The 12,027-nt window shown below is 46.1% G+C and overlaps 1 protein-coding gene across 2 annotated transcripts in view; it reads right to left on the reverse strand.

Moving 5' to 3' along the window:
* FAM98B (family with sequence similarity 98 member B) overlaps nt 1-12,027 on the reverse strand; it is a 114,153-nt gene that overhangs the window by 31,805 nt on the left and 70,321 nt on the right. For both annotated transcript variants that reach the window (XR_003943345.1, XM_030214503.1), the window contains exon 6: nt 10,378-10,494. Coding sequence is in view for 1 of the 2 variants with exons in the window: in XM_030214503.1 (XP_030070363.1) it covers nt 10,378-10,494 (117 nt within the window). In the remaining variant the exon portion in view is untranslated. The remainder of the gene's footprint in view (nt 1-10,377; nt 10,495-12,027) is intronic.

Raw genomic sequence — 12,027 nt, forward strand, 5'->3', positions numbered from 1 at the left:
CTTGATTTCTTTGTAACACCAATTGTACTCTTTACCCTGGTATGGCGATGCCATAACAGGTCTTTGTAAGCCACATTGAGCCTGCAAATAGGTGGGAAAATGTGGGATACATCTATTTCTATAGTGAGGTTCTAAGGCCTAACATCTTCCAAATGGCACAGGATGATGTCTGCTATTTCTCATGACTTTCTGTACTGTGGACTTGAGCACACAGAACAGGGTTTATGCGTTCAAGTAGGTCCCTATAAAATTGCCTAGGTGCATGCATTCAGGACAAGTACAGTGGTGCTCAGAAAATATAGCACCTGCTTTTATGCAACCTCCCACCCAGTTTGGGGGCCAAAGATTCTAAAATTTGCATTTATGTCCATACTTTGTGCATGTATATGCCACTAACAGCATATATATGCATATTTTACAAAGTTACACCAGCACTGGAGCAAGTCTAACGCGCAGGACCTTTCAGGTAAGCTATTTTACAAAGACATATGGTGGCATATTTTCAAAGCACTTTGTAAGTCTACGTTTTCGATACCTAATACAATCAATGGTCCTAAGCCATGCAGATTATTGCAACGGAATCTACGCGGGCTGCAAAGAACTCATTAAAAAAAAATTCCAGACCGCCCAAAATACAGCAGCCAGGCTGATATTCAGCAAAACACGATTCAAAAGTGCCAAACCCCTCCGAGAAAAGTTGCATTGGCTCCCAATCAAAGAACGGATCATCTTCAAAATCTGCAATTTAGTCCACAAAATCATGTACGGCGTAGTCCCAGGATACATGACAGACCTTATAGACTTACCAATAAGAAACAAAATCAGATCGTCAAGATCCTACCTAAACCTACACTACCCTGCAAAGGACTGAAAAACAAAACAACTTACGCAGCCGGCTTCTCCTACAAAAGCGCACAACTATGGAATGGGCTCCCAAAAGCTGTGTGAAAACAATCCACGACCACTTGAACTTCAGGAAATCACTAAAAACCTACCTCTTCAAAAAGGCCTACCCCAACGACCCCACGTAACCCTCTTCACCTACCATGATCGAACAGGACATCACGCAATCTTCATCCATTCCGACCCTTCACTTATACCTCATACGATCACTATACAACTTTGTATTTGTTATCCACCGACTGGGCAAATGCCTTTGACGGTTGTTTGTCCTGTCTGTCTGTCCTGATTTAGATTGTAAGCTCTTTTGAGCAGGGACTGTCTTTTTCTTCATGTTAAATTGTGAAGAGCTGCGTGCGACTGGTAGCGCTATAGAAATGATTTATAATAGTAGTAGTACTATCCAGCTTATAATTGAAAAAGAAAAACGCCTATATTGCGACCCAAATCGGGAGATAGACGTTTATCTCACAAAAACGAATAAAGCGGTATAATCGAAAGCCGAATTTGGACGTTTTCAACTGCACTCCGTCGCGGATGCGGACAAAGTTGATGGGGGCGTGTCAAAGGCGTGGTGAAGGCGGAACTGGGGCGTGGTTATCGGCCGATCAGAGATAGGCGCCTTTCGCCGATAATGGGAAAAAAATATGCGTTTTTAGCGAGAATTTAGGGCACTTTTCCTGGACCCTGTTTTTCCACGAATAGGGCCCCAAAAAGTGCCCTAAATGACCAGATGACCACTGGAGGGAGTCGGGGATGACCTCCCCTGACTCCCCCAGTGGTCACAAACCCCCTCCCACCACAAAAATATGCCGTTTCACAACTTTTTATGTTCACCCTCAAATGTCATACCCACCTCCCTGGCAGCAGTATGCAGGTCACTGGAGCAGTTATTAGGGGGTGCAGTGGACGTCAGGCAGGTAGACCCAGGCCCATCCCCCCCACCTGTTACACTTGTGCTGGTAAATGGGAGCCCTCCACACCGCCCCCCAAACCCACTGTACCCACATGTAGGTGCCCCCCTTCACCCCTTAGGGCTATAGTAATGGTGTAGACTTGTGGGCGGTGGGTTTTGAGGGGGATTTGGGGGGCTCAACACCCAAGGGAAGGGTGCTATGCACCAGGGAGCTCTTTTACCTTTTTTTTTGTTTTTGTAGAAGTGCCCCCTAGGGTGCCCGGTTGGTATCCTGGCATGTGCACTACGACTCCTGGCCCCTCCCACGAACAAATGCCTTGGATTTATTCGTTTTTGAGCTGGGCGCTTTCATTTTCCATTATCACTGAACAACAAAAACGCCCAGCTCACAAATTGTCGAATAAAACATGGACGTCTATTTTTTTCGAAAATACGGTTCGGTCCGCCCCTTCACGGACCCGTTCTCGGAGATAAACGCCCATGGAGATAGACGTTTCCGTTCGATTATGCCCCTCTATGTAAGCCACATTGAGCCTGCACTGGAGAAATACTGTACACCAGTTCATGAGAATGGATCATATGTGGGCCAAAGGGGTGAATTACATGAAAAGCAACTCTCTTTTTTGTCTAGGGTGATTGCATAGATGTTCTCTCTCCACAGATCCAAAATAACATGTTAAATGACATCTAGAATGGGGTGATTGGAATTCTGGTACTCATTGGTAAGAGTAGGGGATAATGACAAAAGATGCTTGCTTCCACACTACCCTGAGAGGGATGCTGGTGAAGTGACTTGGTGGGACGTAGAATAGGGGAGGGACGGGGAGAGGAAGTGACGTCACGAGGCTGAATGGCCGCTTAGCACTGTAGCTCCGTGCTATCCCACCTTTAATAAGAAGCCATCCGACTCAAAAATCCACCTCCGGAGTCAGACGCGACTACAAAATAAAGGCGATAAGACCCAGAACCGTGACATGAGCAAAAAAAGCGGCGCTTCGCAGCGTGAAAGCGAACGGCCCTCCACGAGACAGACGGAGCGGGGCCTGGTTCGCCATGCATCCCCGAAGATGCGGAGGCTGTCGGAATCGAGGTCAACATCTTCCTGTGAGGAGTGGAGCGAGCCTGCTTCAGTGAGAGAGCTTCTGCAGGACTTCACAAAATATTTTGAGGTAATGCAGGCTGAGATCCGAGCGTCGAAAGAGATACTGGAGCACGTGGATGCTCTTAGTGTGGACTTGAGAGAGCTGGGAGGTAGGGTGGAGGCCCTAGAAGAGCGGGCAGACGAACAGCAAGATAAAAACGAGGAGATGTAGCAGCTACTTAAAAAACTGGGAGAGCAGGCGGAGGAGTTCCAGTATAAGCTGGACGACCTTGAGAACCGGGGGCACAGACAAAACCTCTGGTTTCATGGTATCCAAGAGAATGGAGATAAGGAAGATGTTCCAGCAGTGGTGCGTGCTCTATGCGCACAAAATGATGGGACCTAAATTTAACTCCAATGAGATGGGCATAGAAAGGGCTCACAGAGCGCTGGGTCAGCCTAGCGAAAATAGACCAAGAGACATAGTGGTGCACTTTGCCACATATGTGTGTAAGGATCAGATCTGGCAGAAGGCCCCTCAGACTCCTAACCTGGAATTTAATGGAGCCTGAGTAGCGATATTCCAAGACCTTTCACTGTTTAACCTGAGCCTGAGAAGAGCAATGAAGCCGGTCATAGAAGTACTGACCAAAGAGAAGATCCCTTATAGATGGGCCTTCCCGTTTGCTATATGTTTTAATCTAAACGGAGAGCAGCACAGATGCCGAAGCGTGGGAGCCGCGTGGAGGCGATTGCACGAAGCAGGACTGACTCAGATGGCGGTTTTGCCACTGGAGATAGCGCCTGCAACGAAGGCCCGGTTCCAAAGATGGAAGCGTGTGGAGAAAACTGCTAAGACTATGAGATCCAAGACTTGAAAGACTGAAGGGCTGCTATGACTGGCGGTTATGCAGGTTCTGGGGACAATTTGCTCCTTAAGAGTTTAAGGGAAAAGATCTCTGGGGGAGAGGAGTTTTGGAGATACTTATTAGACGGGTGGTCAGATATGCATATGTGAATGTATATGTTTGGTGGGGTGCAGAGCTGGGGGGACTGGGGGGGGGGTCACAGTTCTTCTTGTAAGAGTTAGTATTGTTAATATAGATTTGCTTAGGCGGGGGTCACATTCTTTCGATTCCCAAGTAGTGCTAAATGGCGCTGGTTGGTGGAGTTTCAGTTGGGGGGGGGTTGTGTGGGTGAGTTGGGGCGATTGGAGAAGGGATGGGGTCTTCCATCAAAGCTAGGTGCAGATCAGAGTATGTCCCATGGCAGATCTTAAATTCCTTACATACAACATAAAGGGTCTGAACTCTCCATATAAAAGGCACGCCTTAATGCGTGAATTGCAGCTGATAAAGCCACATGTAGTTTTCTTGCAAGAAACTCATTTATTAAGGAAACATGAAGGCTTACTGTCATCTAAACAATACCCGCAGGTGGTGTGTGCCTCGGATGAGACGGGTGCAAAAAAAAGGGGGGTGGTTATATTAGCCCATAAAGATGTCCAGATGCAAATTCTACACCTGAAAAGGGACAGGGAGGGTAGATTTCTTTTTCTAAATGTACTTTTGGAGCAGGAGGAATATACATTAGCTAGTGTTTACGCTCCAAATGAGGGGCATGACGGTTTTTTCTTGCATATCCTGAGAGAGTTGCAATCATTTGCTATAGGTAAGGTACTGGTGGCAAGGGACTTTAATGCCACTATGCAACCAAATCTGGACAGATCAGCTTCCCCTACTTCAGTGGACTAAGTTCTCTCGAGGGTTGAAAAACTTTGTAGAAGAAATGGGAATGTATGATGTGTGGAGACTGGGACATTCTAGAGGGCGTGACTATACTTATTACTCCCCTGTGCACCTTTCTTATTCAAGACTGGACTATATCTTTCTTGATAAAACATTGTCTGATGGGGGAGGAGAAACGGGTATAGGCTCCATCACCATCTCAGATCATGCCCCGGTCTGGATGGTACTCCCCCTCCTTACGAGAGGAGGTGAGAGAAAAAAGATGGACATTCAATAATAGCTTGCTACAAGATCCGGAAATTGTGGCTGGATTTACCCCCGTCATGAAAGAATATTTTGATATCAATATGAACTCGGGACCATCCCTAGGAATAGTGTGGGATGCCTTTAAGGCAGTATCAAGAGGATATTTTATTAAATGTGCAGCTCAGAAGGCCCGGGCCCATAAAGCACGATTGATTCAGTGTATGGAAAGGGTGGGAGCTTTGGAGGCTAGATACCGAGCCACGGGGTCGGTGTCTGACTATCGCAGGCTCCAAGATATGAGGCTTGAGATCGCTTCATTGCACGAGGACAGTTTGCAATTTGTACACACAAGGGTAAAACAAATGTTTTATGAGGGTACCAATAAGCCAGGCAGACTATTAGCAGCCAAACTGAGAAAGCTGAGGTCAGACCGGCAAATCATGAAAGTTAGGGATGACAAGGGAGAGGTAGTGCATAGATCTGCACAGATCAGGAAATGCTTTGCCCAATACTATGAGACATTATATAAGGAGGATGCTGCTGTACAGACCGAGAAAATAGAGGATTACCTGGCGGACAAGGGTTTGCCGACCTTGTCCGACTCTCAGAGACGGGAACTTGAAGAACCGGTGGGGGTGGATGAGATCAAGCGGGTTATAAAGGAACTCCCGAGGGGGAAGTGCCTGGACTAGATGGTACACGAATGAGTTTTTTTTAAGGCATATGTGGGGGTCTTGGCACCTTACTTGGCGATGATTCTCAATTTGGTAAGAGAGGGAGTACCCCTTCCTAAGACAATGATGGAGGCGTGGGTGGCCGTGATACCAAAACCAGGCAAAGATCGAACTGACTGCGCCGCGTATCGACCAATATCGATACTTAACTCCGACGTGAAAATACTGGCAAAAGTGTTTGCGAATCGCTTGGGGTGGGTGCTCCCTAGCTTAATTCACCCGGACCAGGTGGGCTTCGTAGCCAAACGCCAAGCTATGGATAACATAAGGAGAACAGTGGACCTACTTTACGCAGCTCAGACAAAGGCTAGACCAGTGGTACTGCTTGGGCTCGACGTGGAAAAGCGTTTGACCAGGTCCATTGGGGATATCTGGATAAGGTCATGCATAGAGCGGGGATTGACCAGCAATATCGAGCCTAGATTCAGGCATTGTACTCTTCGCCGACGGCCTGTGTCAGGGTGAATGGAGGGAATTCTGAGGCATTTCCACTGGGTCGTGGAACGAGACAAGGATGCCCCTTGTCCCCTTTACTATTTGCCCTGGCGATGGAACCTTTGGCAGAGGCGATTCGAGATAATGAAGATATATTGCTGGAGTTAGGGTGGGAACACGAGAATACAAAATAGCATTATTCGCAGATGACGTTCTCCTGTCCTTAACAAACCCACTGATCTCTCTTCCTAATCTCATGAGAGTGATAGAGGAATATGCGAGGGTGTTGGGTTACAAACTGAATACTAGCAAATCAACGAGAATGGCGGTCGCAATCCCCCCGAACTTGATGGATACATTGAAATCGTCTTTTGCTTTTAAGTGGGAAGGTAGTGCACTGAGTTATCTTGGGGTGAAAATCACTGGCAAGTTGTCTGAGCTGTTTGCTGCCAACTACCCGGTCCTTAAGAGGGAAGTGCAGAGAGATTTGGATAGATGGAGGTCTATGGGCCTCTCCTGGCTTGGGAGGATAGCGGCAATAAAAATAAACATCTTACCTCGTCTTTTGTATTTGTTTCAGGTACTCCCTCTGCGGTTATCTAGAGCTTTCCTGTCTGGGCTACAGGATATCTTGATTAGATTTGTATGGAATCAAAAGAGACCCAGGCTGCCTCGAGCCCTGTTATATAAACATAGACGGGAGGGAGGTTTGGGGGTGCCCAACCTCCTCTGGTACTATTGCGCAGCACAATCCAGGGCGGCAGTAGATTGGTTCAGACGAGAGGACCACAAGCTGTGGGTAGACATTGAACAAACTTTGGTGGGGTCTCGAAAGTTGGGACATCTAATGTGGCTTGCTGGTAAATATAGAGGGAGGGTGGATAAGTTCCCGCCTACGGTACAGGCTACCTTTTATTATTGGGATCTTATATTTCCACAATGGCAACCCTTGGTGTCAGGACTGGCCCCGATAGTGGACAATCCTCTGTTTCGTCCTGGTATAGGAAATAACATTTTTTACAGATGGGCGGAAGTGGGACTGGACATGTTGGGACAATTACATGTGGGAGAGACTATTGTACCCTTTGAGTCTCTTGAGACTGCTTTTGGCCTTGCACAAGGGGACCGATACGCTCATCTGCAATTATAACATTTCTTGAAGGGGAGGGTGTACATGGGATGTCTGAAGAGGGATGTTCACCCTTTAGAGGAGGTGTGTGTAGATTCAAAGGGTAAGAGAGGACTGATATCTTACCCGTATGCCTACTTAGTGAAAGGCTCCAAAATGTCTTTATTGCATAGAAAACGGTGGGAACAGGAGCTACAGTTTACACTACAGGAGACAGGCTGGCTGACCTTAGAGAAGAGCTTGCTGCGATCCTCCCGTTCAGTGGCCATGCAGGAGAGTGCTATAAAGGTATTCTATAGATGGTACCTGACCCCGGTTAGATTACACCACATGTTTCCACAGGTCTCAAAGTGTTGTTGGAGGAAGTGTGGGGGGGGGGGGGGGGGGGGGAAGGGACCATGGGACACATCTGGTGGCAGTGCCCTAAAGCGCAGGCCTATTGGAAGGGTGTGCACTCTCGACTTCAAGTATGGCTCGGTAGATCTGTGCGGTGGCATCCTTTGATCTTTTTGCTAGGGCAGAGACCCAAGGGCATTACATCTGAACAGTGGGGATTGGTGAGGAACTCCTTGGCAGCGGCTCGAGTCCATATGGCAAGAAATTGGAAAATGCCACAAGTGCCCTCAATGAGGGGTTGGCTTACTAAAGTGAGCTACATTTGTGAGATGGAGAGTTTGACTGCTGTGAAAGGGAAAAGTCTGCCAAAATGGCAAAAGATTTGGGACTCCTTCTTAAAACATACAAAAGGATCTAGACAATACCTGTACTATTAGACTTTGACAGAGAATGGAAGATAGGAGGAGAGGGGGGGGGGGGGGGAGTTAGGGAACACCTGTATAAAATTTAAAAAGTTATTGGAAGTACAATAGGTTATTGTTATAACATTGTGTTGGTGATGAAGAGTTCTCATGCTAGATACTCAATGTTAGATTCATAATGTGTGAAAACAATATAATCTCGTATACTGAGTATGTAATGTTTATCTTATGCAATGCTTAATAAAGTCTTCTATAAATTAAAAAAAAAAATGAATAGGGGAGGGACAGCTGAGGAACATGGAATGGCCGCTTATATGAGTAGGAAGGGATGAGGGTGGGTGTAGTGGTGGTGATTAGGCCTAGGAGACAAGGCCTGATTTGATTTTATCTATGTATTTTTTTTGGTTGGAGGAGGAGGGAACAACTGAAAAATGGAGGCTTTGCTCTGCATATTGGTGTTTCTAGTTTTGATCATTTTTTTGACGTGCAGGTCTGCCTAGTAGATTTAATAAAGATATATGAACAAGAAATAAAATGGAAGTATTGTGCCTAGGGTTTTGTTATTTATCAACCTTTTTGCAGTCATTCATTTAATAACTAAATGTTACTATTTATTCAATCTCTGGCTGATATTCTGAGCAATTTAACCAGGCAGGAAATGTTCAAGCCCAGTTAAATCACTGTGCCCACCCAAGTCATTGATATTCAGCTGTCATAACTATGGTTGGATAGTTAGCCTGATCCTGCCTGGAATGCTGGCCCGACACTGAATATTCAGGTCTAATTCAGCCCACAGCGGTCAGCATTTATAAAAACGCTGACCACCATAGGTTGAAGATCTACCACAACCCCCATGTTTCTTTCTTTTTTGCTTTCAATTATTGGTCTTCTAGTGCACTACATATGACCTGCCTTTTGGCAGAGATCTATCTGCACCTTCATCAAAGTATTTTTCTGTACTTTCTTCCCTAGTCTCTGAATTAACATGGCGACTAGATTGCTTCATCTTGATTTTGAACAAGATCATTAGTTTGGCTTAGAGAGAGGCTATATATTTTTTGCTTTTGCAACTGGATTAGGGATGCAGCATTATCTGTACCCCTTCCTGCATGAACTGCTCCTGTTTGCAAGTGAAGTCATTTATTTATTATTGTAATCTGCCATGATGTGAATAACAAAAAGTAATGGCAGAATATTAAATACACTAAATCAAATCAAATTTTCTAAGTAGTATGCCTAATTGAGTTACAGTCAAGCTCCTCAATGCTTCCTGCACTTTTTTGAATCTAGCTCTCTTCTATACCGTGCCACTTCTCAACTAATTATTTTTTATGCACACTGGACATTTCAGCATTAGAACAGAGGCTAAGGTTGCCTGCCATTCTCAGTGTGGAGTGGGTATCTACTACCTATGCCGTTGCCATGCAAGAAACATTCTCTTATATACTTGTCCACTGGTAGCATCTAGGGTTGGAGAGAAGCTTTAATTACCACTTGCAATAGCTAAATTTGATTGCCTTTTTTTCACACACAATTATGTTGTTTAGCTCTTATTCCTCTATAGTATTTGGTAGTAGAATCTAATGCACTTTCTATTCATTTTCCTTTTGCAGTGTGGTAGAATTGGTGTGTTTCAAGAAGGTACACATGGAGTGAGTATATATTAATACCTCTTATTTTTAGTATTTTGTTAACAAACATTCCATGTATTTATTTAAAAAACATTTATATATCATCTCTCTATAAACATTCAAGGTGGTTTACAATACACATACATAACAGAATACATTTGGGAATAAAAGACTAGGATGAAGGCTTTGAATAAAAAAAACCACTCTATGCCTGGCATAAATTGTCTCAATCATATGTCAGAGAGTTCAGCTCTTGTTAAGATGCCATATAAATGTTATTTGACATTCTTTTTATAAGGTTCATGCAGACTTGAAAACCTGCATCACTAATTTGACCGTCATTACAGATGGTCCCTTATACTGCTCACCTCAGTCAGGAATCCCTTCCCTGACCCCCCTCTCAACATAAGAATAGCAGACCCTCTCCTAATCCACAGAGGTTTAGGTTGTAGCAGCTGCTTTCTCTAAAGAGGGAGGGGCCAAAACAGAAGTCTACCTACATCTCTACCACTATTCTGGTGTGGATCAAGTCTGGGCAGTAGTTGTCATCCTCCTTCAGGAGGATCATGGCAGTAGACCCTCTTTTCCTTCGGATCTGGGGGAGGGGGTTCACTTCAGGACAGTATCCTTTACTCTCAGCCTGGGAAAAGTATAATTTGAAAAATGACAGACAAGTGCCTTGTGTAGCATTCAGTTGACTTTTCTTCTTAGGAATTTTGTTTTGAAATCCTAAGTCAGGGTGGCTTCCAGTAAACAGAAGGTACAGAAAAGACAATAGGATTCTGTTCTATGCACCTACTTTTGCTCTGTCCGACCAGCCAAAGGACTGCACAGTCACATCCAAACGTTTCATTAACATGCGCCTCCGACACTCATATTCGTTGGAAAGGGCAGCATTAACGTTGTTGAGTTTTTCCTGTAAAAAAAAGGGAAGTGGCCATCTCAGTGAATCTCACATCTATGCAATGGAAATAGAAGGCAAGCACTAGAAGTACATATATACAAAAACACTTGAGGGCTCCATCACTGAATCTGGCTAAGATAATATACTGAAAGACGGTAATTCTAACTTGACTGAACTGGAGAATGAAAAAACACCTAACTTATCTACTATAATAATTTGCACCTCCAACGTTCTGAAGCTGACTCCGTGGCAGACTGCAGTGAAGGGTTCGTAACTCTGTAACCATCTCTCTCTGTCCTGCCCTCGCATCAAAACGTGATGACTTCGAGGGCGGAACAGTAAGAGGGAAGGGAACGCTGCAGAGTTGCTAGGCAAAGGAATGCGACATCACCAGCATGAGGGACGTATCAGAGGCAAAGAAACGGTACGACAGCAGCATAAGGCAACCAACCAACGGCAGGGAACTCTGTATAGTTGCCAGCCCCCGCGCCTCCCTCCCTCCCTCTCTGCCCCCCAAACACGACCTGTCCTCTGGCAGCCCCTCGCCTTCCTAAGTGCTGGCTGTATTTTCAAAATTCTTACCTTGGGGTGCGGCGTCCACAATGAAGGCGAGCGGCGCTTCAGACTGCCTTCGCATGTGTCTCAGCTCTGCCTCTGGTTCCACCCTTCCGGAAACAGGAAATGAGGGCCAGACCAGAGGCAGAGCTGAGACACATGCGAAGGCAGTCTGAAGCACTGCTCGCCTTCACTGTGGATGTCGCACCCCAAGGTAAGAATTTTGAAAATACAGCCAGCACTTAGGAAGGCGCGGGGCTGCCGGAGGACAGGTCGTGCTTGGAGGGCAGAGAGAGAGAGAGGAAGGGAGGCGCGGGGGCGTGGAGCTCGGAGGGAGGGGGGTCTGGAACTCGAACAAGAATGGGGGTCCTGAAACTCAAAGGGAAGGGGGGGATCCTGGAACTCAACGGGAAGGGGGGGAATCCTGGAACTCAAAAGGGAGGGGAGCCTGGAACTCAGAGGGCACAAAGAGAGAGAGGTAGGGAGGGGGCCTGGAACTCAGAGGGCACAGAGAGAGAGAGGTAGGGAGGGGGGCCCTGGATATGGGTGGATGGAGGAGAGGCTAGGGGAGAATGCAGAGTTGATGCACATGTAGGGGGGAGGGCAAGGGACAGAGGAGAATTGCTGCACCACGATGGATGGAGGGGGCAGGGGAGAGATGCTGCACATGGATGGATGAAGGGGGCAGGGCACAGAGGACGTTTGCTGCATATGGATGAATGCAGGGGACAAAGCATAATTGGTGCACACGGGACACACACTACACTCACTCACTCACTCACACACAGTCTCTCTCTCAATCACATACTCACTCTCACACATACTCTCTCCTAACAGTTCCCTTAAAATCATAATTGCCATTACAGGACAACCTTGCTAGCGCCCATTTCATTTCTTTCAGAAACGGGCCTTTTTTACTAGTTCATAAATAATTTCATGAGCAGACAAGCTGTGAACGCCACCCCCCACCCCAAGAGGGATCAAAATATA

This window comes from Microcaecilia unicolor, chromosome 9 (genome assembly GCF_901765095.1).
Source record: "Microcaecilia unicolor chromosome 9, aMicUni1.1, whole genome shotgun sequence".
NCBI classification, from domain to species: Eukaryota; Metazoa; Chordata; class Amphibia; order Gymnophiona; family Siphonopidae; genus Microcaecilia; species Microcaecilia unicolor.